Below are 24677 nucleotides of genomic sequence, written 5' to 3' on the forward strand. Positions count from 1 at the left end.
AATATTACCTGAAGATTAGTCCGTACAAAAATATACTCCCTCCGTCTGCGAATAGGAGTCCCGTTTTTTTATTTTAGTCCGTCCACAAATAAGAGTCACGGTTCACTTTTATCATAAATAGTAATAGGGTCTCACCTTCCCCTAACTCATTCCACTCACATTTTATTTAAAAGTAATATATACAAGTGAAACCACTATTCCACTAACTTTTTTTCACTCACTTTTCTTAACATTTCTTAAAACCCGTGCCGTCAAGGAATGAGACTCCAAATGGCGGGGAGTATTCTCTAACCTTATTTCAATTATTTATTTTATTTTCATTATTTTTATAGTGTAATTTTTGTAGAGAGTAGTATAAAAGTAGGTTATCCTGCTCCCGCCACCCAAAATTTGGAACTTCGTCTCTCTTCGTCTACCTCCAATGTACGGACAAAACCCGCCTTTCCTTCCCGACGGCGTCGTCCAGGGGTCACTGCAACCGCCGCAACTACAGCTACTGCAACATCAACATCAAATCAATCTGAACCCTAATTTATTCCCAAACCCCAATCTTTTCATCCCCAATTTATTGCCTCAATTTAACCCCTTTCTCCAAAACCCTAACACCTTCCTCCAGCTCCAACACCTGTTCCAGAACTTGAATCTCCCTGTTCAACTGAATCACGAACATACTGCTTTTCAAGCGCCGTATCAGAATGAATACAATAACAATGACAGCAACAAAAGCTTCCCGCAACAGCACGGTAAGGTGGAAAATGAGATGGCAGAGAAAGTTGATCAGGCGGCGAAGAGCGCTTGGAAGGACCTTTTGGAGTCGAAAGAGAATGTTTCGGCGTGGAGAGTTTCGCAGGCAGCCTTGTTGGCGGTGAATGCCGGTTCCTGGGAAAGTTTGGGGTTTCCGATGCAGGAAGTGCCTTCGCTGAAGAGCATCATGGTTACAGAAGAGAAGGTAAGCAAATTATACTTTGATTGGAATCACAAACCGTTGCCCTTTCAATAGTTTTTATTTCTGTTTTTGGTGTGCTACTGATTTGTAACTGAAATTTATAAAGGTTGATAGAGTAATTGATCTTTAGTACTCGACACTTCTGTTGCTTTGCTACTAATTTGTGTTGATTTGATTATGAGAAATATATTTGTGAATTACACGTAATTATTTGGTTTTATTTGCTGCAACATTATCAATTTATACCCGCTTCTTTATTTCAGCTTAAAGTTCATAATTTGATGCTTGTTTGTTAATTTTTTTTATAGATCAATGCATTCATACACTGCTTTGTAGCGGCTAGAAAAATTACTACGTTGTATGATTTGGAAGTGGCAATTTGTGAGAGTGAGGGCCTCAAAAAGTTTGAAGAGCTGGAATTGGGTCCTTTGGTGAAGCACCCACTTGCTGTGCATTATTTTTCTCTGACTTCTAAAGTTACTGAAGTTTACAGAATAAGAACTGAAGAAATAATATCTTACCTTTGTGAGTTTATTGATACTCACAAAAGGAAAAGTATTAGAGCCTATTACTTTTTGAATTTTATTTGTGAAAAGCAATCTGCCAGTGGCTGTGAAAACCTCTGTGTGCGGGTCCAGGATTTCGGGTAACGTTTTTTTCTCTAGTACGAAATTTCAAATGATTTATCTAGAGTATTGTTACGGATTACAGCATGATGGGCTCTTGTATAATTTAGGAACCTGTTTCTACAACTGTTTGTTTCACTAATCATTCTTTATCAGTTATTTGTTTCATTAAGGATTCTGTTTCTTTCAGGATTCAAGCTTGTTATAGTCAACTTTTATCCATTAGAGTCAGAGTAAGAGGAGTTCTTTTCGTTAGGGTTGAACCAATTCATTATTTATAGGGCTATGTTTCCTATACTAGTCATTTAGAAATACTCCCTCCATCTCATTCAAGATGTTCACCTTTCTTTTTTAGTTTGTCCCACCCAAGATGTTCACTTTCTATATTTGGAAATAAATTCATCTCTCCTCTCTCCTCATTAAAATATTCAACTAACTTTTTCACTCTACTTATTCCACCTAACAACTCCGTCTAAAATCCCATGTCACTCAAGAATGTGGACATCTTGAGTGGGACAGAGGGAGTATAATAAAGGTTCACCAAATACGTTTGTGGCCACTTCAGAGGAGTGGCCTCTTTGGAGGAGGGTTTGTTTCATTTCTTCCGTTATGTTCTTTTCCAACCTCAATCGCCTTTACTCTAACAGATTGATTCATTGGTGCACCACTGCTTCCCCTTAATGGAAAAAATTGGGATGCATATTGATGCCTAGCCATGACAGATTTGGACGTTTTCTGACATTATTTCCCAGCCTTGAGAATAAGGTTATTTTGAGCGGTGGAGCAGTTGATAGAGATCGTTGGTTACAGTTTATTATTAGTTATTGATTATTCTTTATTAGTCATTGTTTGACTAAGGAGTCTGTTTCTTTAAGGAGCCAAGTTTGTTGATGGTTTGTTAGGGTCAGCTTTTATCTACTAAATTTTTCATTAAGGAGTCAACTTTGGCAATGGTTTCTTAGAGTCAGCTTTCTATTAGAGTTAGAGTCATATCAGGAGTTCTTCGTTAGCATTTAATCAGTTCATAATTCATCGAGCTACATTTCCTATGTTTCATTCATTTAGAAATATAATTAAGGTTAAGCAAATACGTTGATATTTCCCATCCAACTTGGATTATAAGCAAATGCGTTGAAATATAATTATAAGTACATTGGAACTGTGAGATCTGGTTAATTTCTATGTAACTCTTGAGATTTCACATCCTTGTTGTTGTTATTATTTTCTTAATGAAATTTTCTTTTGCTATAAATGGTAAGTTATGTTATGACCCATGTCGTGAATGATAAGATGCACAATGCTATTACTCAGTTTCTTGAAAAATGTGGTGTTTCTTCTATGAGGCAACATAGTTCTGTTTTTCCAGCTGGAGTTGGTATCTGTGAAAAAATGTTCTTCATATCCTCAATTTCTCATTTACCATTATGTAAAATAACTCTGTAGATGTAATGCGTACCATTTTTTTGGTTTGTGACTTTGTTCTAAGTAAGGTATGCTTTCTGTGTCTCAGATTCTATGTTAATCATATAAAGCAGGCAAAAGAATCAGAAGGTGTTGTACTAGAAAAATGTTATGAGAAATTCAGAAAGCATAATGGTAAACGCAGCAAGAAGCGTCCGCCTTTTTCAGAACAAAAAAATGAAATGGATGGCCATTTAAAAGAAAACTCCCAGCGCCTGAAGTCCTTTTCATCGATAAATGCTTCTGGGAAACACATGAGATTTTTGTCATCAAGTTCAGAGGATGATGATAGTGAAGCGAATCATTGTGAAGATAACCATAATGAGAAGAATACAAACAGCGGCTGTAATTTGTCGCTGCCAAATGGTAGAGTGGAGCGTGTTGGCAGCTGTCCTTATCCTTCAGCAACTGAAGAAATGGAAAGACTCGGCTTGAAAAGTGTAGAGCCTACCTCTTATACTCCTGGTGGGGGTGTAAGGTGTGATATGCACAATAACAACTCCCGTCAGAAGAGAAAATATAATAAATTGAGTTCAAGCACTTTGTTACCTCACAAGTTGCCTAAAAAGCAGAAATTTGATGCAGATGTCAAGCTTAATGGCTCTGATGATCAGAGTTTAAGTGGCGATTCACTTCCCATTGAATCAAGGACATTTATCACTACCCGGAAAGCGGCATGCCTGGATAATAATCCAGATGAGGTAATATCTTGATCTTTAATGGTGATGCACAGCTTAGTGAAGCTGCATCCACGCTATCTGTTCTTCCTGTTAAACTTGATAGAACATGTCCATTACCTGAGAGCTATTAGCTGATCATTTAGGGCATGGGATATGAGTTCAGCCACCGATAATATATTTTTGTAGTTATATATTGATATCAAGATCTAGGTTTCCTCAGTGTTCTCCCTTTATCCTGAATTTGTTGAGTCATCTGTCTTTTGTTGTTTTACAATGATGGTCCATGTTGACTCATTCACTACTTTTAAGCTAATATTCCAAGCTCTCACTTAATTCACCCTCTCTTACTTAAATATATGTGTGGAGAGTATCTTCACTGTTAAATTGTAAATTAAAGCTTTAGTGTGCTTTTTTATCCTACTTAAATGCTGATGAAGAATGTTACTTTTGGCAACTTGCATGATCGGTTATGATCAGAAAATGATAATGGAGATTATTAAATGAAGAATCAGGTTGACCTTCCTTTCTCTTGCTCAATTAGCTCCTCGGTTCTTGAAATTATGCTTGGGGCATTTAGAATCTCAGATGACTTTTACTCCCTCCGTCCGCCATTAGGAGTCCCATTCCTTGGCGGCACGAGTTTTAAGAAATGTTAAGAAAAGTGGGTGGAAAAAAGTTAGTGGAATAGGGGTCCCACTTGTATATATTAGTTTTAAATGAAATGTGAGTGGAATGAGTTAGGTGAAGGTGGGACCCTATTACCATTTATGGTAAAAGTGAACCGGGACTCTTATTCGCGGACGTACTAAAATGGGAAAACGGGACTCCTATTCGCGGACTGAGGGAGTATGAAATTATGTTTTTTGAATATGATAATTTGCTTCATTTCCTCTTCTCTAAACTTGCTTTTAACTAACCTAAGTTTTAATATGTTGTATTGTAGCCTTTTTCTATTTTGGTCTGTCCAAAAAAGTTTGTCTCGTTTCATTTTTGGTAACATGGCCCATGACTTTTTTCTCTCTTTTATTTATTCAAGTTCAACTTCACTTTTTTTTGTCTTTTATTTGTTCAAGTTCAACTAACAATACTTCATCCACTTTTTATATCTCTACAATTTTTCATTAAAACTCGTGTCATCCACTACCAAGCCTATTGATAGTGGACGGGAGGGAGTATTACATTTAGCAAGTTGTGAACTGTCATTTTATGATGCGTTCTCATAATGTGACCAGAAGAGAAGCGTAGAATTGCTAATGTAACACTCCTGATTTATCTTTCTTGAAGATTTACATTTTATTTTCACATTTCAATTTTTCTTCAGTTGTGAAAAGTTTGCACTATGCTGATGTTAACAAGCAATCCAGCTAATGCTCCTACTTAGCGGTTTCTTTTCTTAATCTCATTACCTATTAGATGGTGCATATTGTTGATAATTTTTGTAGGTTTTTCAAATGGTTGCTACAGCTCTAATTTTGAACTGATGCTATTCAGCTCAGCAACTTTATTTTTTTGAAATGTACTCCATCCAAGTTCTTTTTATTTAGTATTATTGTCTGTATACAAGTTGGTTGGTAATAAGCGTACCAGTTGACTATTTCTAGCTAGTAACTTGTATTGAGGCTTTGTAAGAGAAGTGCAGATCTGTTCTATGTCATTCTTTATGACATGAACACTCTTTCTTTCGCAGATTGTAACTCGTGAGGCTATTGCCTATGGTTTAGAAGGCAGTAGCCCCATTTGTTTGTTGGTGAATTGGGTTCTTCCATATGCTCAGCGCTACATCTTCAATGTACACCCGGACAAATATTTTCAACTTAAGCAGTCTTCTTTTGAGAATCTCAAAAGTCTGAAGATTGTTGTTGTTGAAAAGTTGTTTTATCGGTATAAGATAAAAATATCTGACATTGCATCAAAGAAAAGATACCAGTGCAACTGCCTTCTGCAGGTACTTAATGAAGATGCATCCTCAGTTAGGAGGCCCTTGTCGATTTGAGTTTTCATTTCTAACTCCTTTACCTGATTTTGCAGGAAAACATTTTATACTGCTGTCGGGACTCAGATTCACTCTCAATATTTCTGGAGTTATCTTGTTTATTATTTGATGGAACTCCTGAATTGCACTTTGCGAATTTCCTTCAAATGATCAAGACCATGGCTGAATCGGGTGCAACAGAGGAGCAAATAGAATCGTTCATTATGAACAGCCAGAAGGTGCCAAAGCTCCCTGATGAGGAATCCATCTGGTCTCTTCAATCTGCCTCATCATTGGTGGAAAATTATGCTGCACCCATAGCTTCCGGCTCTGGGAAGGTTGAGTGTTTGAGCAATTTACAATCCAAATGGAAACCAAATGAATTTAAAGTTGATGTTAATTCAACAGCTCCTGGAGCAGTTCTAGTCGGGGTAGAGGTTCCAGAACTCCAGCCTAATCTACTGAGCAACTTGGTGGCATCCAACCTGAACGTAGTAGCGGATTCTCTTGATCTCGATTCCTCTGATACCACAGATGTTTGCCCACCAGTTTTTAGTGAGAAGGATCCGGCACTTGAGCAGGCATTGCTCACAGGGAGATTAGGGGAGCATGTGGCTTTCAAATATTTCATGGAGGGAGAAATTGGTGACCGTTCTGTGAAATGGGTGAACGAAACTAATGAAACTGGACTGCCTTACGATATTTTACTGGAGGGTGATCACAACACTACTGAATATATTGAAGTAAAAGCAACCAGATATGGTAGCAAGAATTGGTTTCTCATATCTATTAGAGAGTGGCAATTTGCAATTGAGAAAGGTGAATCTTTCAGCATTGCACATGTAGTCTTGTCAGAAAATAATATGGCGAAGGTCACGGTGTACAAAAATCCAGCCAGATTGTGTCAGATGGGTAATCTGAGGTTGGCAGTTGTGGTTCCAAAGCAGTACAAAAGTTCGTAGGGGTGTCCAAACGGGTGGTAGGTATCAGGTAATTCCAACCTGATATCTGATGCGGTTGGCAATTTTGGTTCCAAAACAGTAGAGTTGTCTGTAGGTGTATCCAAATGGATAGTGAGTATCAGGCAATTCCTGACTCTACATGTGTAATGCTCAATCGATGAGAAGTGAAAAAGTAGACAGTTCGTGTTAGAGAAAAAATTGAAAATGTGTTTCTATTTCTTGATCTATATATGTTGTACTACTATATAGGGATTAAGAAATTTTTACCTAAATCAGCGATACATAGCGAGAGCAATATGATTTGGAAAGTTTATTTGATGTCTTTGATGTTTTGAACAGACATTCAGATTGTGTTTTAAAATTAGATAACAAATTTAAAGGTGGAAACTTGAAAACACAAAACGGATATTTTGAATCTTATCTGAAAACCCAATATCATAATAAAAATATAAATAATTATTATCTCAAAATTCGATAGAACAAACATCTCAATCAACCTACAAATATTTTGTAAGCCACCGGAAAACTCTTCTTGTCACACGATATATGAAAATATGCTACCTCATAATATTCTACTTTTACAGTCAAAATTTAAATATCAACCATCTAAGTTTACTTCCAGCTATCATTTACATACATGTTTCAAAACAAAATTAAAGAGCAAAAAAATGAATCTCAGTTTTTCCCAACCAGCACGTAACATACTCGCACTTTCTCACAGTTAATATCCATTTCACTGTGCTTTTGGTTTTTGAATGTTCACGTAAGGGAACATACCCAAAAAGTGCTTTACTTTGGGATTCCACCCTCGTTGTTGAGCTCGGCAGAACATCAAAAACGTGTTGGCGAAGTACGAGTTGAAACCCATTAAAACATGCCACAAGGCATGACCCTGTGGATTGAAGTGCCACAGCGAAATATCCTTGCAGAAGAGACGGTCGGCTAGCCAGCAGATGGTTGCCGTCACAAGAGTGGCCACATAGAGCTTTGCCAGCCGCTTAGCAGCTTTGTCTTCTGTGTAAATGTAATACTTGTACATCCTGGGAATGCAAAGGAAACAAAGCAGTGCGTAGTGTACCTTGAAACCAAGGTTGAAACGAAGTTGTGAGTGTGCAACTGCGAATGCTGCGCCATAGAGAAACAAAAACGTGGGCATTGTACTTCGATAATGCCAGTCGGGAGAGTATAGAATGTAGATGTAAAGGAGCATTTCCCACACCATAGGTGTTTCGTCCCCTTGCTGCTGCCTGAAGGAATTCAAAATAATGGGTTATTATCAAAAATAGTGCCAGATATATCAATACTAGATGCAGCTTAGACGAACTCATAACTACTTTAGATATACCCAACATTTCGATAAGATTAACTAAATAGGTACTCAAAACTATGATCACAACCTCATACTGTCTTAGCCCCTCTATATGAGACCAACTTCAAGCATGCTACAGAAATAGGCAATCAGCTTGCTTATAACAATTTGTAGCATAATTAAACTAAAAGCCATGTTACATCATAAGCCTCTCACTTGTCTAGTACACAGGACTCATATAAATTCTCCTTTATTTTAAATCGCAAATGACAATCCAATTTTCTAACATCTGAAATTTGTTCCAACAACAGGTTTCATTAATTGTATATGGTGTCCCCTAATGAACAAGCATTACTACACTCGACTCTCGACTATCATACAAAATGTCACATGTTTAATGATGATAGTAACACAGAAGTACATAAATCTGATTTCAAATAGGAAAGCAGAAAAGGCAAGGACACAATAAAAGAACTTACAGTCGCTGCAATGTGGCATGATATATCATGCTGCCAATGCCAAGTATCATATTTGATAGGTGAAGGACGCTGAACCTTTTCTCGAATCGATATTTCAGAGAATTAACAAGGCCAATTAGTGCTAGGAGGATGCATGGGACATTAGATATGGTGTTGAAAAATTCGGCAATATAGGATGAGTGGACATAATTCAGCTCACACCACTCATGTGTGGATGTCACAGGGCCCCAAAAACTTGACAGATCTTCCATTTCTCAGTACTTAAGCGTGCTCAGATGTAACTATTTCTGAAATCCTACAGTGGAAATTTAATGTATTATCTGATTGAGTGTGCAGAACAGATATGAGTCAACCCAGAAAATATAAAACTTAAAGAACCTTCATGATCAAATATAATATAATAAATCGGTTCAGAGGTAATGGTGGAAAAAAATGCTTTGATTAGAAACCATATACTTTGACCATCTCAACATGTCAAATACAATTGAGCCATGAAAATCTGATTAAAACCTTTAATTTTGATACACTGCCAATAAAATAAACCACCTCGCTTAATGCCTTAATCTAATTTCAGAACTCCAGTAATTCCGGCTGGAAATAGAATTCTGAAACAATTTACACAAGTCGGAAATAGTAGAAGAAGCATGGACCCAATAACAAGTTCGCTTTATTTGTGTAATGTGGACATATGCACACATACCAGCAACAGAGCATCTATGAGGTCTCAAGCATTAACACATTCAAGTAAACAACATTACATCATTCTAGTATGGCCTTAGGATCTACAGCAATATAGTGGAGTACGGGGCACAATCAATAGTATTTTACATTGGGATTGATCTTGAGAAATGAAGTGATTTCTTCATGCAATCTTAACATGAACACTTGAAATGCACATATCGTTTTTACAGCCTTTCTTTTTCTTAGAGCTTTCATAATCAAGGTGTGATAATCACTACTCAAGCCATTTCAGCATTTCTCCCATTTCATTTGGAAAATTTCACTTGGTTTGATAAATTTACTTCAGAGCTTGTTCACTAAAGAATTAAGGTATTTGACCAAATAAGCATGCTGCAGACAGGAGAAGGAATCACAAATACTAGACAAATAGAATCAAAAGAAAACTTGAGATCTTCAAGAGAGTCTATTCCATTTGTCTATGGAAATTGAACCAGGGACCAACAGAAAGAGGGGGGAAAGGCAAAGAAATAGATCTGACAAACAAAAATTCAATCATAGGTCAAACTTTAAATTCACAAGCTCTTACTTTAATAGCAATATTAGAAAATAGTGTAGAAATTGACAATTTATGTAGAGTTCTGAAGTTGAGGAAAAGTAACTCGAGTCACACACGGAGCTGAAAAACTCTACAAATGTCAGAGCTCGGTGGTGTCATCAACTACGGCATGAGGAACTACACACATAACCACATAACATCAATAGTATTTAGCAGAAATCCCAACTCTGTTTCTTATCTAAAAACCTATGCATGGTTGCAGTTCGTAAGTACTAATCTGATCAATAGGCAATAGTACATCCTTCCTACAAGAGCTCTAAAATGCATCTAAAGAGGACATCAGACTCAGCCACCTAGAATATTTCACATTTTGGAAATGTAAACAAAAATCAACCTCCACAATCAATATAAATACCAGAATACTCCTACAAATGAAACAGTGAACATGAATAAATATGTTCAGAAGCAACAGATTAGCCGATGTAAAACGATAACAAATCAATAATGCTAAACTAACATCCACCTAACCGATCTCTAAATCAAATATTCAACAGCACGCAGATCATTGAAAAACATTCCAAACGAGGCACCGATCGTTCCACTCAACAAACCGCCAGCCATTTCCGAAATTCAACTATCCATATCCAATAAAATCATTAAAAAATCATTATAATTAGCTTCCTCGATCAATCAAATTCCTTCACCGCTTAATTTTCCGCATTACCACCACAAACACACGCGCACATGAAAATCGTCGATTCACAAAGCAAACTGACCTAAAAACTCAGATCTGCGGCAGCGGCCGCTGCATTCACACAATGAATCCTTCGAAATTCGGCAGGAATAATACAGATATCACCGCTGCATACGCGTACCTATATGTGTTCGTGTACGCGAATTGAAATACATAGCCGGATTTTTTTCCTCCTCTCTTTTAACTTATTTTGCAATTAGAAAATTATTTAAGATTACTATGTTTAAATACTCGTTTTACTACAGTATATTCTTTTGTGCTGTATATATTCTTTTTTATTGTGGTAATTTTTTATATTTCATAATTTCAGCTAAATCAAATCTGATTTATTTAAAAATAAAAGCGTAGTCTGAGAGAAATGTCATCTTTAGAAATTTGAATGATAAATATTGAAATTACAAAAATTCTCAACTTTCTCAATTAAATTTTTATTATTTTTTAGTTTTATTAGGCTCAAAAGTATGGTTCTATTCACATAATCACATTAACATACGTATGTGTTACTATTCATTCACATCACCAAAAATTTATAGGCAAAACACATTCTTAGGTCCTTATACTTTAATCAAATTGTTCATTAGATCCTCGTACAATTTTTTCGATTTAATAGGTCCTTATACCTTTTTCATAAATTTCATCACATCCTCGTACAATTTTTTCGTTTTAATAGGTCCTTATACTTTGATTATAAATTTTATTAGGTCCTTATACAATTTTTTATTTTAAGATATTTTTTACTTTTATCTTAGATAATAATTTATATTTAATTAATTAAATTTAATGAACCTTTTAATTTTATTATTTAACTTATCTTATGATTATGAATATTCAGGGAAACGTATTTTTCAATATAAATATAAATAATCAATTGAAAATTCGGATAGTTATACTAAAAAAACACTTCGATTTTAATCTTCAATCATCACGGTTAATCTTTTTATTATTCTCTACAACTTATTGAGATTATTGGATAACAAGATGATATTATCTTTATAGACTATGCTAAGTTAAATAATGGAATATTAAAAAGTTCATTAAGTTTAATTAAATATATATTATTATCCAAGATAAATGTAAAAAAGTCCCTAAAATAAAAGATTGTACAAGGACCTAATGAAATTTATGATAAAAGTATAAGGACCTACTAAAACGAAAAATCGTACGAGGACCTGATAAAAATATTGTGAAAAGTATAAGGACCCAGTAAAACGAAAAAATTGTACAAGGACCTAATTAACATTTTGACTAAAGTATAAGGACCTAAGAATGTGTTTTGCCAAAATTTATATGTGTGCTCCAACGTAGCCCCGCATTTACTCAAATAAAATTATCATGAAAAATTAAAAAATTTAAATTCCACAATTTGTGATTCTAATTCTGAAGTGTGTAATCGCAATTTGACCAAAATTTGTGATTTATAGGCTATCAACTCTTTTATAAATAGAGATTTAGTTCAAGGTTCCAACCTTATAGGATATTTTCTTTTTTATTAATCCATTACTTTTCATAATGAATTCATAAAGTTTCATAGCAAATTTATTGTATATTATGAAAACATATTTTATACTATAATCTGACCTCTCTGCTATTCTCAAAATTGTTACAACTAGTATTATAATCAGGGAACCACATCTAACCAACCTAATGTATATACTACTACCTCTTTTATAGTGAAATTCATAATATCATGCGATATGATGTGATATTCCCTCGTATAGATGAAGTATAGAATTTCGAATTTATGCGATTCTATTTGATAAAAACATAAATTGATACCACTATGTCATTTATCGTTTTCACACTGAGACAATAACATAATTTGATATGATGTGATATTCCCTCTTTACTGTGCATTGTAATTAATTATTCAGGCAATTAGTTGATATTAGAGTACTACCAATTTGTATATTGGAGAGTTGTGCATATTATAGTACTCCTATTACTTTGCTTCTTTACACGTATCTACTTTATTCAGAAAATAAAGTTAGATTCCATGTTTAATTTGGAAGTAAGATGTAAAATGACTATTTTTATATTAAGTGTAAATTTTTAGAAATCGTTTCATAAATTAAGAAAATCAATTAGTTCCTATAATATGGAGAAATGTGTGTAATCAATTGCTAACTTTCTTAAGTTGCTAACTTGCTAACTCATCAATGCAGTGTATTAAAAATGTCAACACGATGACATTAAAATGTCAACACATGATTTTGTAGAACTTCAATATAATGTGTTGATATTTTGATGTCACCGTATTGATATTTTAATACACTATATTGATGAGTTAGCAGAGTTAGCAACTTAAATGGTTAGCAATATAACGCACCCCCTATGTAGAAATATAACACCTTATTATTCGTGATACATTTATTTGTCCATATAAATTTAATTTAAAGTAGTAAATAAATTTAAAAAAAAATAATTTCACTAAAACAACACACGTATTGTACGCATGCAATCATACTATATGGAGTATAACTAATATACCGTCGTAATTTGCATATCGCATACAGAAGGAGAGTGTTGTAATGACTCAATCTTGGTCGATAAAATAGGTATCTCTTTGATTACGATATATAATCCACTATGAATCTAAACAAATATTAATCAATATAAGAAATAATTAATGAAAAAAGTTAGTATGAAGTATAATATTAGTTTTAAAAAAAGATAATTAAAAAAATAAAAATGACATAAGAAAATGGAAATTAGGTAGACTCGAGTTGAGAAATCAGTTGGAATGTCTGCTATAAGAAACTGGCAATCTGACTTCTCAGCAGAAGGATACATTTTAGAAATTTTATCGAGAAATGGGCGATCACAGTCACAGCGCCGCCGCGAAGCTGCCGATACCAGGGAAGCGGAACATCCTCATCACAAGCGCCTTGCCTTATGTAAACAACGTCCCCCACCTCGGCAACATCATCGGAAGTAATTCCCGCTTCAATTTGCGTATCTATGTACATATATATGTCGATTGTGATTTTGCGCATCGGTTGAATTTCTCATGTTTGGGGAACTGATTTAGGTGTTCTGAGCGCCGATGTCTTTGCGCGGTACTGCCGGATGAGGGGCTATAACGTGGTCTATGTTTGTGGCACGGATGAATACGGCACTGCAACAGAGACTAAAGCAATGGAGGAGGGCTCTTCTCCCAAGGAGATCTGTGACAAGTAATTTGCTCATGTTTCGATCATACTACTACTATTTCATTATTTATTCGGGAATATGGAGTATTTTTTAAATGGAGTACGTATTTGTGGATAAAATTAACCACGTACATTAGCTGTTGATGAATAACTTAGAAGGAAGCACCTCTGTTTTACTAGAGAAAAACAAACTTACTTTTTTTTTGTGTGTGTGTGTGTGTGTGTTCTGTGAGAATTTGTTCTGATTCTTATGTGAAATTGCTAGCTATATTCGGAGAATCATTTCTTAATAGTGTTAGAGCTGGTTGTAAAGCTTTTAAAGTAAGCAAGTGGTTTTATCATCTTTAAATCTATTTAGATCATATTATTGTCAAAGGATATGTCCACCACTATAGACTCACTGTCTTGCACCTTAGCCCTTTTTTGCAGTTTGTTAATGTTGATAATATATGAAAAAGACATTCAACTTCAATTAAAATATAACTTTATACTATTATTGAGATATGAAAACTATATGTAATATTGAAATCAGATTATTTAATTCTGTAAACTTAACCACAGGTTAACTCAAATAAAACTTTTATAAGATTATATCCAGGTGAAAATTGCAGTAATATTATAACTTTGAATAAAAAACTAGATTTTTCTTGAAAAAAGTTTCGTTTTAGTTTTATAAGACACACAGAACAATAGCTTGATTAAGTAGAAAGTGGATAATAATTGAAACAATTATTGAAGTTCTATCAAATTATATTTTCATAATGTGTTGAGTTATAGTATTGGTTTTTTACCTCTTATATTAGTCTATGTATGATGCATCATATAAGTGAGTCTTTTTACACCCGAACTAATAATTACATATGACATAACATAATTCAGTTATTTGAATGCTTAAAGTGAATTATCACATGTTTTTATAATTATGTTTTATGGTAAGATGCGTATAGCTTTCTATTTGATCTGATGCTGCACATTCCACTCGAGCATGAAGTCGAATACAACATCAATCCGTGATTGATCAATGGAAATTGTATATAGTTGGACATTTAGGCCTGTGCTGAATTTCTCTCTGACCCAACTTTTGTTGGTTGAGCAGATACCATGCCATTCATAAAGATGTATACAAGTGGTTCGGTATAAGCTTTGATGAGTTTGGCCGCACCTCAAGTCCTCAGCAGACAGAAGTCTGTCAAGATATTTTCAAGAAACTGTTGAAGAATAACTGGCTTTCTGAAAACATAATGCAACAGGTTCAATGTTATTGCATAAACTATTTAGTTTCTGCCTCCGTACTTTTTCTGTTCATCATTGCTGTTTGCATTTCAATTTCCCATTTTCTCATGGTTCGTCCATTAAATAGTTTCTCTCTTGCAGCTCTACTGTGAAACATGTAAAAGATTCTTGGCAGATCGGCTTGTGGAGGGTTGTTGTCCGACACCAGGCTGTAACTATGATTCTGCCCGTGGAGACCAGTGTGAAAAATGCGGGAAGCTTTTAAATCCTACAGAACTACTAGAGCCAAAGTGCAAGGTGTGCTGTAGCTGTAAATTCATTGTCATAGATTATTTCTTAGGGATTCTAAGTACTTTAATCACTCCTTATCTGACCAACTGCTTCACCCATTTCTAAATGGCTAGATTATGATAGAATGATGATTCGTTTCCACTCAGGAGATTGTGATAAATTCTACTGTGCCACCTTCATAAACAGGTTTGCCGCAGCACTCCACACATTCGTGATACAAACCACATGTTTCTCGAGCTTCCTTTACTGAAGGACAAATTAGAAGAATATATAAACAGCATGTCAGTGATGGGAGGGTGGAGTCAAAATGCTATTCAAGCAACGCATGCTTGGCTCAGGGAAGGGTTGAAACCACGATGTATAACAAGAGATTTGAAATGGGGAGTTCCTGTCCCACATGAGAGATTTATGGATAAGGTAAAATCAGATGATGCAATGTATAGTGCAGCATAGATGGTTACAGAAGTTAAATGGTCTATTTACAATGTTACCATTAGGTATTCTATGTATGGTTTGATGCTCCAATTGGATACGTCTCGATCACTTCATGCTACACACCAGAATGGGAGAGGTGGTGGAAGAATCCTGAAGATGTTGAGCTTTACCAATTCATGGGCAAAGATAATGTTCCCTTTCACACAGTAAGTTGTTAATTGTAAACTTGCACTCTGGAAATATCCACTTCACAGAGTTTCAGTTTTTCTGAGTCTACGATAAACTTTCACTTCCCATGAGGTTTCGGTTATTCTTTTGGTAGCTTTTCTTATATTCTGCATACTTTCTAAAATTAGCGAGTATTATTTGATTTTGCAGGTGATGTTTCCTTCCACTCTTATTGGAACAGGTGAAAACTGGACATTAATGAAAACCATAAGTGTTACAGAGTATTTGAACTATGAAACTGGTTAGTCATATCACAGTAGTTCATATGTGTGACAGTCTGACCGGAAATCTTCACCTGGCTTAAGCTGTTTTCCTGGTTTTAATGTTAGGAAAATTCTCGAAGAGCAAGGGTATCGGTGTGTTTGGAGACAATGCAAAAGACACAAATATCCCTGTAGAGGTGTGGAGATACTATCTGCTGACAAATAGGCCAGAGGTAGGTTCTACGCGACATACCTTTTCATCAATGGTCCATTCAAACATAAGCCATTATGATAAAAAAAAATGAAGAAGGATTTCTCTTCGGGCAACATTTCATCTTTAGGTATCGGATACACTATTCACATGGGCTGATTTGCAAGCAAAGCTTAACAGCGAGTTGCTGAATAATCTTGGAAATTTTGTCAACCGAGTCCTGAGTTTCATTGCAAAAGCCCCAGGTGGGTCAATTGATTCTGTTTATCAATACAGAAAAACTTGGTCTTACATGTGATTCATTGTTTTCTTTGCACAAACTTCTATTTGTGAATGTACTTAACTGATTTTCCATTACTAGATTTAAAAGCAGATCCAATTTGTAGGAATTTCCTTTGCATTGTTGAAGCTAGATTCTCGGCTCATTCATGAATGACACTATGGACAGCTTAAAAATTGAGATCTAGAGCCTTCGGTTTGATCACAATGTCTAACATGGAACAAGACAAGAATGCAGTTCCTGTCTTAGGATGGATGACCAATAACGATCTGTTTTATGTTGCATTCTTTGGTTCAGTTCTTTGTATTGGGTGCAGAGGCCCCTAATAGTTCGTGACTACAGTACGCAGGTCATGTTTGTTGGATATTGGTTCAAACGTATGGATTCCATGAGGTTGATGTGGAAGAGGCTAGTAAATACTAAAACCTGTGGGGTCGAGAAGGAAACAAGAGAAGTTTCAACAGTTCCCTTGAAGTTTCATCTTCTGGAACTTAGAAGTGCACACGTTTTCTTATCAGAAGCAGAATATTTTGGTGTGCTTTATTTTATCTAACCTAGAAAAAAATTGATTGTAATGGCTAGTATTCACTTCTAGATTTTCGTAGAGTAGACCTCTTGCGTATGATTTTCACGCCTACTAATCTTCACCTCTAAAAGAGATCCTTACTCTTCTTCCATTAGCACTTACTAATAGTTTTTTTACTCGTTCAGGTTCAGGATATGGTTCGATCATCCCCGATGCTCCAAATGCAGATACTCATCCACTGACCAAAGCATTGGGAGAGAAGATCGGTAGTTTTGTGGAACAGTACATAGATGCAATGGAGAAGGTAAACGAAGGCACTAATGGTCTTATTTTGCTACTGAATATTATCATGCCTTAACATTCTGAACCGCGTTTGGTGTAGGTGAAACTAAAGCAAGGCTTGAAGATTGCTATGACCATATCTGGTGTAGGAAATGCTTATCTTCAAGTATGAACATTGCCACGTTTTTTATGATGATTTTGAACTTTTTGCTATTAGGTTTATCAGATGTTGAACATGCAGTTATCCTCGTGCAGGAAAGCCAATTCTGGAAGCTCTACAGGGAGGATCGACCTTCTTGTTCCGTGGTCATGAAAACTTCACTCGGATTAGTGTATCTTCTCGCTTGCCTCTTGGAACCTTTTATGCCGTCCTTCTCCCTTGAGGTGAATTACTGCATTTGTGCTCATAAAGATATCCATCACCGCGGTGCTAACGCTACAAATATTTTCTGATGCATAGGTGCTTAAGCAGCTCGATTTGCCACTTGAAACGCAATTTTCACTCTCTGATGAAAACAGTGACGTTGAAAGGGCTAGAACGCCGTGGGTGATCCTACCTGCCGGTCATAAAATTGGTACCCCGACGCCATTGTTTAGAGAAATGGTATAGTTTGATTTTTCTACCTTTCTACATGTAGTGGTGTTGAATATCAATTTTGTTGTGTTTATTAAATGAATAATATGATGCAGAGAGATGATGAAGTGGAGCTATTCAGACAGAGGTTTGCTGGAAGTCAAGCAGATAGGCTTGCTAGGGCTGAAGGAGAAACCAAAAAAATATCTCAAAAACTCAATGAGACTAAGATTTGAAGTATGCTGTCATATTTGTTTTACGAACAAGTAAAGTTGGTCACTCTGTGTGTTAAAATAGTGGATTATTTGTTTTTGTCATATGGTAAAATCACGTACTATTATATTAACATGGTAAAACAAAATGTTCCTCATATGGCATTTGATTTTATATAATGTTGTTCCATTACTCGTGAGTTGGATGAAAAGATAATAAAGTCGACTTACGAGACAACAAGAGTATTTTTTTTCAAGTGAATGACGCTTTATTACAAAAGAAATGGCAGTGGAATACCTTTTTAGAAGATGCTAGTACTACTATAAAGAATGACCACGAAAGACATACTCATATTAATTGCTCAAATCAGACTTTAAGAGTGTTTGGCTGAATTTATAAACTATTTATAACTTATATACTATACTCTTAAAAAGTGTTTGACAAAATAATTTACTGTTAAACAACTTAAAATTGTGTAAATAAGCTACATCAAATTATCACACATTTTCACAATTAATAAATTCTTAAAATAAATTCTCTGAAACAAGCTTTATCAAGAAAACTTGAAATTAAACACAAAAAGGAGCCATATCACATATAACACTTTTTAACAAGCAGATAAATATTTTCTTAAAACTAAATGAGATTTATACTAATTGTATTTGTTGGTAGAGGACTTGAGGCTACGCAACCAATCGAATGTGTGCGAACACATGTCATGCATAGCAGGTAAATATCACTTACTTAGTCGACATTTATCATTTTTTTAATTTTAATATCTGAAAATAACTATTGAAAAACAAATTCAACTTTACTTTTAAAAACAATTTATAGTACTATTAATGTATATTTTAAAATAAATGAGTAATGTGGACTTGGACCAAATCATATGAACAAATGATGATCATATTATACGGCATCTTAGGTGCCACCATTCTTTAAAATAATATCGTACCACAATTTTTAGTCAATCATTTGTATATATGGACAAATAATAAGTTGCCACGTGGTAAAAAAAATTGAAAAACTCGGCCAGTAATTTGTTGTTCTTTATATAATAATTTTTATTATCCAGCAATATCCAACACGCTTGCTGTATAGTATTTATAGTATTATTGTATAAGTGGTGTCACGGTGTGACTTTAAGAGAGTTTACGTTTTAACACAAAGCTCATATTGTATATTACAAAGCTCATATTGTATATTCCATATATTTTGGTTTTAAAAAACCGTTGCAGATAGTGCGCAGTTAAACCCCAAATCAACTCTAAACTCTCTGCAAAACCCTAAACTCTCGATGGGGAAGAAGAAGAGCAAGCAGCAGCGAAGAATAGCGAATGGAGAGCAACAAATCAAGCAAGAGGAGATTCTGAAAACCCTGGGTGACTTCACAGACAAAGATAATTGGGACAAATTCTTCACACTTCGCGGCAGTGAAGATAACTTCGAATGGTACGCCGAGTGGCCGCAGCTACGGAGCTTACTCACCGACAATCTCTCGTTCCCCGAGAAGCCTCCCAAGGAGGTGACTATCTTAGTCCCGGGTTGCGGGAACTCCAAGCTCTCGGAGCAGCTCTACGATGCCGGATTTCAGAGCATAACGAATATTGATTTCTCGAAAGTGGTTATTATGGATATGTTGAGGAGGAACGTGAGAGAGCGGCCAGAGATGAAGTGGAGAGTTATGGATATGACCGAGTTGCAGGTAATTGCAGCATGTTTTTGTCACATCTGTGAGTCCTGTGTTAGTTAGTGAGTGATGTGCATCGACAGATTATGGATTAAGCTATATTGATTAAGTATTCGAGAGTTCGATTATAGAAGTTTGTGCGTAATTTGTTTGATCGTGAGCAATGTGTTTATGGATGCCAGTGCATTAACAAATTTGGTTCTGGATTAAGCTATGCCAATTGAGTTATCCAAGATTTGATTATGGAATAATCTCTATCAATTAAGTGATCTTATATAATAATCTGATTGATGAACATATAAACACATTAATAGGAATATATTGCCAGAAAGAGCCTTGCGACTTCTTGATGTTCACTTTACTTGTTTTTAAGTTTGATGGTGGGAGCTTCAATGCTGTTGTGGACAAAGGAGGCTTGGATGCTTTGATGGAGCCGAAGCTCGGTTCAAGATTAGGCATTCTCTACTTAAGCGAGGTATTGGATATTGATACTAAATTGACCTTTCATACATGATAGGCCTAAACATTGATTTTACGTGTAAACTATCTTGTGCATTCTTAGGTAAAAAGGGTTATGGAAACTGGAGGAAAATTCATTTGTCTCACCTTAGCAGAATCTCATGTCTTAGGTATGGTTCCATTGAATATCACCTTTTCTTATGTTAAGCTATGCCCTTGGACCTCTCTTTCATATTCCTCATAACTTTTTTCTGCAGATTTACTTCTCCGTGAATTTCGATTTGGGTGGAAAATGAGTATTCATGCCATTACTCAAGCGCCACCATATGGAACCACCCCGGAACTGCAGACTTTTGTGGTAGTTGCGGAGAAAGATACTCCTACATCAGTATCTGATTTATCATTGTTCTTGGGTGAATATTCTATTGAACGACATGGTAATCAGGTATATCACTTTCCATCTTATTATGAAACTCAATAGGATATATTGTATTGGCATGATTTTGAAATAAAAAAGACAATATACTTTCAATAAGAGTTCAAGTAATCTATTTTTAACTACTTTCAGTTAAGTTGCTATCTTGGACATTCTCTTTACTTAAGTTAAAATTTATTTTATCCATTATACACTGAAATATAAATTTTCCTTGTTAACATGGTTTAGGCTCGTAAACTATATGAAATGCTTGAAAAAGAAAGACATACTCGCACAAAATACTCCAACAACTCTGACATATCGTACACAATGGAAGACTTGAGACTCGGGGCGAAAGGAAACATTTCAATGCTTGAACCTGGGCGTAGGATAAAGCTCATCTTAGGTGAACCTGGAGTATCCAATTTTTTCTATAATTGCATGCTTCTTGATGCTAAGCCAGACTCAGGACAATTTGTCTATCCCTATGGTGTATTCATTGTTCCCCAAGTAAGTCTCTTTCTCCAATGCATATTATATTGTTCCACAAGATATAGTCGCTACTGTGTTTCGTATCTGTCATTTTACAGACAATTGGATATTCTTTTGTCATTTGTTCAAGATTACGAAGATAATCTTGCATTAATTATTAGAGAGCTTTCCTAGTATGTAAATCAAATCTCAACAAAGCAACTCATTTTAGGGATTATAAAGTGAAGTTGTATGACATGTTTTAGCTTTTATGTTTGAACTATTAAGAGATAATATTGAGGTCTGTTTCATCTGAACCAACTTCCCAGTTGAGATCTAGACGTATTAACTTTTGTTTCTTCTTTTTGTTATGCCATCATAATTGATCTAGTCCCTTTTTCTACCATAAATCAGGTGTTGTGGCCTACTTTTGTTATATATTTGTTTTAATCAAGCTGGTGTGTGATGTGACTGGACTATATATTTCAGTTAAGAGCTCATGACTGGCTTTACACATCAGAAGAAGGGCAGTGGCTTATTGTTGTAAGTGCAAAGGCTGCTAGATTGTGCATGGTAAGCCTTCTTGTCGCTAATAAATTTAGTATATTATTCCTGTATGCAATTTCTATTTTGTTTCTAATAATAAAATTTTCCTTATTGACTTTAGGTTTTTCTGGATTCTAGTAATTCCATTTACCCCATGCAGTCCATCCAGGTTAATATCTTACTACTTATTTTACATGTTAGAATGGTTCCGTTTTCTTGCTGAAAGTATGATAACATCTTATATTTTGTTTTTCCTTATTTTAGTCGGACCTTTCTCCTTTAGTCAAGCAGTTGGCTCCAAACTACGGTGACAATGACAATGACCTTCAAATTCCGTATGTATCCATTCGTTACTCTCTATTAGTAGGATGTCCATGATCAGATCATTTGAATAACATTCCCTGAGTTCCTGTGTCCTTCTTGGATATACAATATATCTATATGTCTGTATGTGTGTGGGGGGTGGAAGTTGTCAGTGCACGTGCCTTAGATATTCAAATGTTATTTTTTTCACTTGCTAGATTTGTTGGAAAAAGGTTTATTGGTTTCCTTTGTTCTCTTTTCGTTTGGCAGGTTTATGGCTGCCGGTGATGGAATTAAGAAGCGAGATATTGTGCACCAGGTTAGATAACTGCCATCTTTTATTTTATATTACAAGATGTGTTCAATAATAAATACGGAGTGTATTTTAGAGAGACTTGTTTCAGATTCCCAAGTTCATATTTGGTCTCTTAGACCTTAGTGCCCCTTCCTTGGTTGTGCTGAGTTTTCACCATGATATTAATATGTTGGGCATGAATTCTTTGCTATTTCTTGTCCCAATCAACTTCTTTGATGATTAAATATCACCCAACCATCTGCTTCTGATTTTTGTCTTTTTGTTAATGTAGGTTGAATCTGACTTGACTGGTCTAATCATCGTGGATGATGTGATCTATGAAGCTATTAATAAAGATGATCCTTATAAGGGTCGTAAGTATCGCCGTCTCGTTTTTGAAAGATCTGAGAATCTGGTGCAATCTGAAGCTCTTTTATCGTCAAAATTTGACTCTCACTCATCCAGGACTCCTGGTGAGGATCTGATCTCTCCCTATGTGTGTGTGTTTGTATAGTACATGCTATACAGCTACAAATATGCATTTTTAATTTGTTGACTCATGTGTTCTGTCTTATTTTGGGCAGCTTTAAGTAGTGAAGCAGAAGTTATTCACAACCACTTAGCTAGTCCATACCACAATGGGATTATTTCAGGAATACTGTTGATCTCTTCATATTTGAGCATAGCTACCTCATTTGGAGGCCTGGTGAGCGATTTCCTCACTTGCAAATGACCGATGTGCATTAAATTCTGTCTTGCTTAAGAAGGCCATGCTTTAGTATGCTCTGCTTTCTTATCAATGTCTAGATTAGTATATGAATATTTTTTTTATATTTGTTATATTATCACTTTGCCTTTAAATCGTCCATAAATTTTGGTGTGTGGCTGTAGTTTTTGAATAACTGGATTTAAGGCTACTCTTCCATGTTTTCTAGGTAAAAACAGCGGTTCTTGGTCTTGGGGCGGGACTGCTTCCTATGTTCATGAAGAAAAATCTACCCACCCTCCAGATTGAGGTTTAGTTAAATTCTGATACTTTACATTCCTGATTATTTTGCTATCTCACCCTTATGCAAATTCTTATTTTCATAGGTTATCGAGTTAGATCCAGTGGTATTGGATGTTGCTAGGGATTTTTTTGGTTTCGAAGAGGATGAGCGCTTGAAGGTAACACTATTTTTGAAAATAAATCCCGAATTGAAATTGTAGGGGGTTAAGATGCTTGACAACTTCTTATTTAAGTTCATGAAAATAACTTCTTATTTAAGTTCATGAAAATAATATGCATTACTTATAGTACTTGTTATTTTAAACTACAAACATAATGTTACATAAAAGAGATGCATATGGTTTAAATTCGACTGCAGGCATTTTCAAAATCTTCAATCCATTTTATGTTCCTTTGTAGGTACATGTTACAGATGGAATTAAATTTGTCAAGGAGATAGCAGATTCTAAGGTTGAGGGAGGTAAAGTTACATCAACTATCTGTGAAAATAGAGAAAAATGTGCTTAACTAACCCCAATGCATTATATAATCGCATTGTACTCTGTCCAGAAGAAAAAAGCCTCAGAAAAATCGACATTCTCGTGGTCGATGTCGACTCATCAGACACTAGGTAATGTGGATATCTTAACCGGTTATTCATCATCGTCATCTTCTTTGTTAATTTTCTCAATGCGCCTATGACAATCTTATCCAGTTCTGGTTTGACATGCCCTGAAGCGGATTTTGTCGAAGAATATTTTCTGTTGGCCGCGAAAGAATCACTTTCTGAGCAAGGTTTATTCATCATCAATCTGGTCTCGAGATCCTCTACCATGAAAGATGCAGTGTATACGCGCCTGAAAAAGGCAAGAACTATAGTGATGTGGAAAATAGTATGATTCCGATTCAAGCTAATTGCACCATCATGTTAATTTTGACACATATTTCGGTTTCTTCTTGTTGCAATTTGCAGGTATTCAGCAACATCTTTTGCCTCAAGATCGAAGAAGATGTCAACGAAGTACTTTTTGCGCTCAAGACCGACTTCGCCATTGAAGAGCAGCAGCTCTCAGAAGCTCGTAATGCAGTTGCCAGGTATTCAGAAGAGGCAAAGGAATGGGGCGAAAAAGTCGTGGATCTATCAAAATCGATCGAGCTACTGAGTTAATGAAGGAGGAGATGGAAGTTGTACAAACATTTTGTTTTCCTTCAATATATACATGTATACTACTTAGAGTATTACTTTCTTAATTTATTTATTTTATATAACAAAACTGCCAGTTTGCAGATAAAAGATGTGTTAGGACAGTTATTGGCCTTTTGCATTTTTGTTTTATTTGAACAGAAATATGACTAAGACTTTGATAAGCATAAAATGTTTAGTGACATCCAGTTATAATAAAACTCAAAACTATCAAGAAACAACATACCTTCTTGCATTTCTCCTAATATCTGCAAA

The 24677-nt window shown here is 35.3% G+C and overlaps 4 protein-coding genes across 6 annotated transcripts; 3 read left to right on the top strand and 1 right to left on the bottom strand.

Moving 5' to 3' along the window:
* The first annotated feature begins 379 nt into the window (after positions 1 to 379).
* NVL (no vein-like protein) lies at positions 380 to 6965 on the top strand. The gene is made up of 5 exons (XM_048091710.2): positions 380 to 949; positions 1255 to 1592; positions 3083 to 3734; positions 5401 to 5658; positions 5742 to 6965. The coding sequence occupies exons 1-5, from the start codon at positions 422 to 424 to the stop codon at positions 6645 to 6647; spliced, it is 2682 nt and encodes an 893-aa protein (XP_047947667.1). The 5' UTR covers positions 380 to 421; the 3' UTR covers positions 6648 to 6965.
* A 120-nt stretch (positions 6966 to 7085) lies between these two features.
* On the bottom strand, positions 7086 to 10617 carry LOC125193818 (alkaline ceramidase-like). 2 transcript variants are annotated; one of them, XM_048091713.2, is made up of 3 exons: positions 10449 to 10617; positions 8436 to 8730; positions 7086 to 7894 (listed from the first exon to the last, which is right to left on the bottom strand). In XM_048091713.2, exons 2-3 carry the CDS (start codon positions 8684 to 8686, stop codon positions 7381 to 7383), a joined length of 765 nt encoding a protein of 254 aa, XP_047947670.1. In that variant the 5' UTR covers positions 8687 to 8730; positions 10449 to 10617; the 3' UTR covers positions 7086 to 7380. The 2 variants fall into 2 exon arrangements, with proteins under 2 accessions (XP_047947670.1, XP_047947671.1); XM_048091714.2 differs by having other exon boundaries at positions 10548 to 10616.
* Positions 10618 to 13181: 2564 nt separating this feature from the next.
* On the top strand, positions 13182 to 18208 carry LOC125193002 (putative methionine--tRNA ligase). The gene is made up of 14 exons (XM_048090701.2): positions 13182 to 13357; positions 13455 to 13599; positions 14672 to 14825; positions 14950 to 15105; positions 15286 to 15516; positions 15597 to 15740; positions 15913 to 16003; positions 16092 to 16198; positions 16307 to 16421; positions 17168 to 17286; positions 17365 to 17430; positions 17520 to 17648; positions 17725 to 17868; positions 17955 to 18208. Exons 1-14 carry the CDS (start codon positions 13237 to 13239, stop codon positions 18072 to 18074), a joined length of 1842 nt encoding a protein of 613 aa, XP_047946658.1. The 5' UTR covers positions 13182 to 13236; the 3' UTR covers positions 18075 to 18208.
* A 1063-nt stretch (positions 18209 to 19271) lies between these two features.
* Positions 19272 to 24526, top strand: LOC125195650 (S-adenosyl-L-methionine-dependent methyltransferases superfamily protein). Of its 2 annotated transcripts, none has more exons than XM_089057363.1 (17): positions 19272 to 19756; positions 20115 to 20216; positions 20304 to 20370; positions 20458 to 20645; positions 20865 to 21125; positions 21576 to 21659; positions 21754 to 21801; positions 21897 to 21967; positions 22206 to 22254; positions 22523 to 22703; positions 22815 to 22936; positions 23166 to 23246; positions 23323 to 23397; positions 23639 to 23699; positions 23789 to 23849; positions 23934 to 24084; positions 24192 to 24526. In XM_089057363.1, the coding sequence occupies exons 1-17, from the start codon at positions 19349 to 19351 to the stop codon at positions 24384 to 24386; spliced, it is 2205 nt and encodes a 734-aa protein (XP_088913489.1). In that variant the 5' UTR covers positions 19272 to 19348; the 3' UTR covers positions 24387 to 24526. The 2 variants fall into 2 exon arrangements, with proteins under 2 accessions (XP_088913489.1, XP_088913490.1); XM_089057364.1 differs by having other exon boundaries at positions 23792 to 23849.
* The last annotated feature ends 151 nt before the right edge of the window (positions 24527 to 24677 follow it).

This window comes from Salvia hispanica, chromosome 4 (genome assembly GCF_029641045.1).
Source record: "Salvia hispanica isolate PSC_SH4W2 chromosome 4, Shi_PSC_v1, whole genome shotgun sequence".
NCBI classification, from domain to species: domain Eukaryota; kingdom Viridiplantae; phylum Streptophyta; class Magnoliopsida; order Lamiales; family Lamiaceae; genus Salvia; species Salvia hispanica.

Excerpts from the sequence above, each read along its gene's own strand:
- LOC125195650 (XM_089057363.1), top strand. The coding sequence starts at position 19,349 with ATGGGGAAGAAGAAGAGCAAGCAGCAGCGAAGAATAGCGAATGGAGAG. Across the intron at positions 21,802-21,896 it reads ACCCCATGCAGTCCATCCAG|TCGGACCTTTCTCCTTTAGT; the intron begins GTTAATATCTTA and ends TCCTTATTTTAG. Across the intron at positions 23,247-23,322 it reads TACCCACCCTCCAGATTGAG|GTTATCGAGTTAGATCCAGT; the intron begins GTTTAGTTAAAT and ends TTATTTTCATAG.
- NVL (XM_048091710.2), top strand. The coding sequence starts at position 422 with ATGTACGGACAAAACCCGCCTTTCCTTCCCGACGGCGTCGTCCAGGGG. Across the intron at positions 950-1,254 it reads TCATGGTTACAGAAGAGAAG|ATCAATGCATTCATACACTG; the intron begins GTAAGCAAATTA and ends TTTTTTTTATAG. Across the intron at positions 1,593-3,082 it reads GTGCGGGTCCAGGATTTCGG|ATTCTATGTTAATCATATAA; the intron begins GTAACGTTTTTT and ends TCTGTGTCTCAG.
- LOC125193002 (XM_048090701.2), top strand. The coding sequence starts at position 13,237 with ATGGGCGATCACAGTCACAGCGCCGCCGCGAAGCTGCCGATACCAGGG. Across the intron at positions 13,358-13,454 it reads CCTCGGCAACATCATCGGAA|GTGTTCTGAGCGCCGATGTC; the intron begins GTAATTCCCGCT and ends GAACTGATTTAG. Across the intron at positions 17,869-17,954 it reads CGCCATTGTTTAGAGAAATG|AGAGATGATGAAGTGGAGCT; the intron begins GTATAGTTTGAT and ends AATATGATGCAG.
- LOC125193818 (XM_048091713.2), bottom strand. The coding sequence starts at position 8,686 with ATGGAAGATCTGTCAAGTTTTTGGGGCCCTGTGACATCCACACATGAG. Across the intron at positions 7,895-8,435 it reads CATGCCACATTGCAGCGACT|GCAGCAGCAAGGGGACGAAA; the intron begins GTAAGTTCTTTT and ends GAATTCCTTCAG.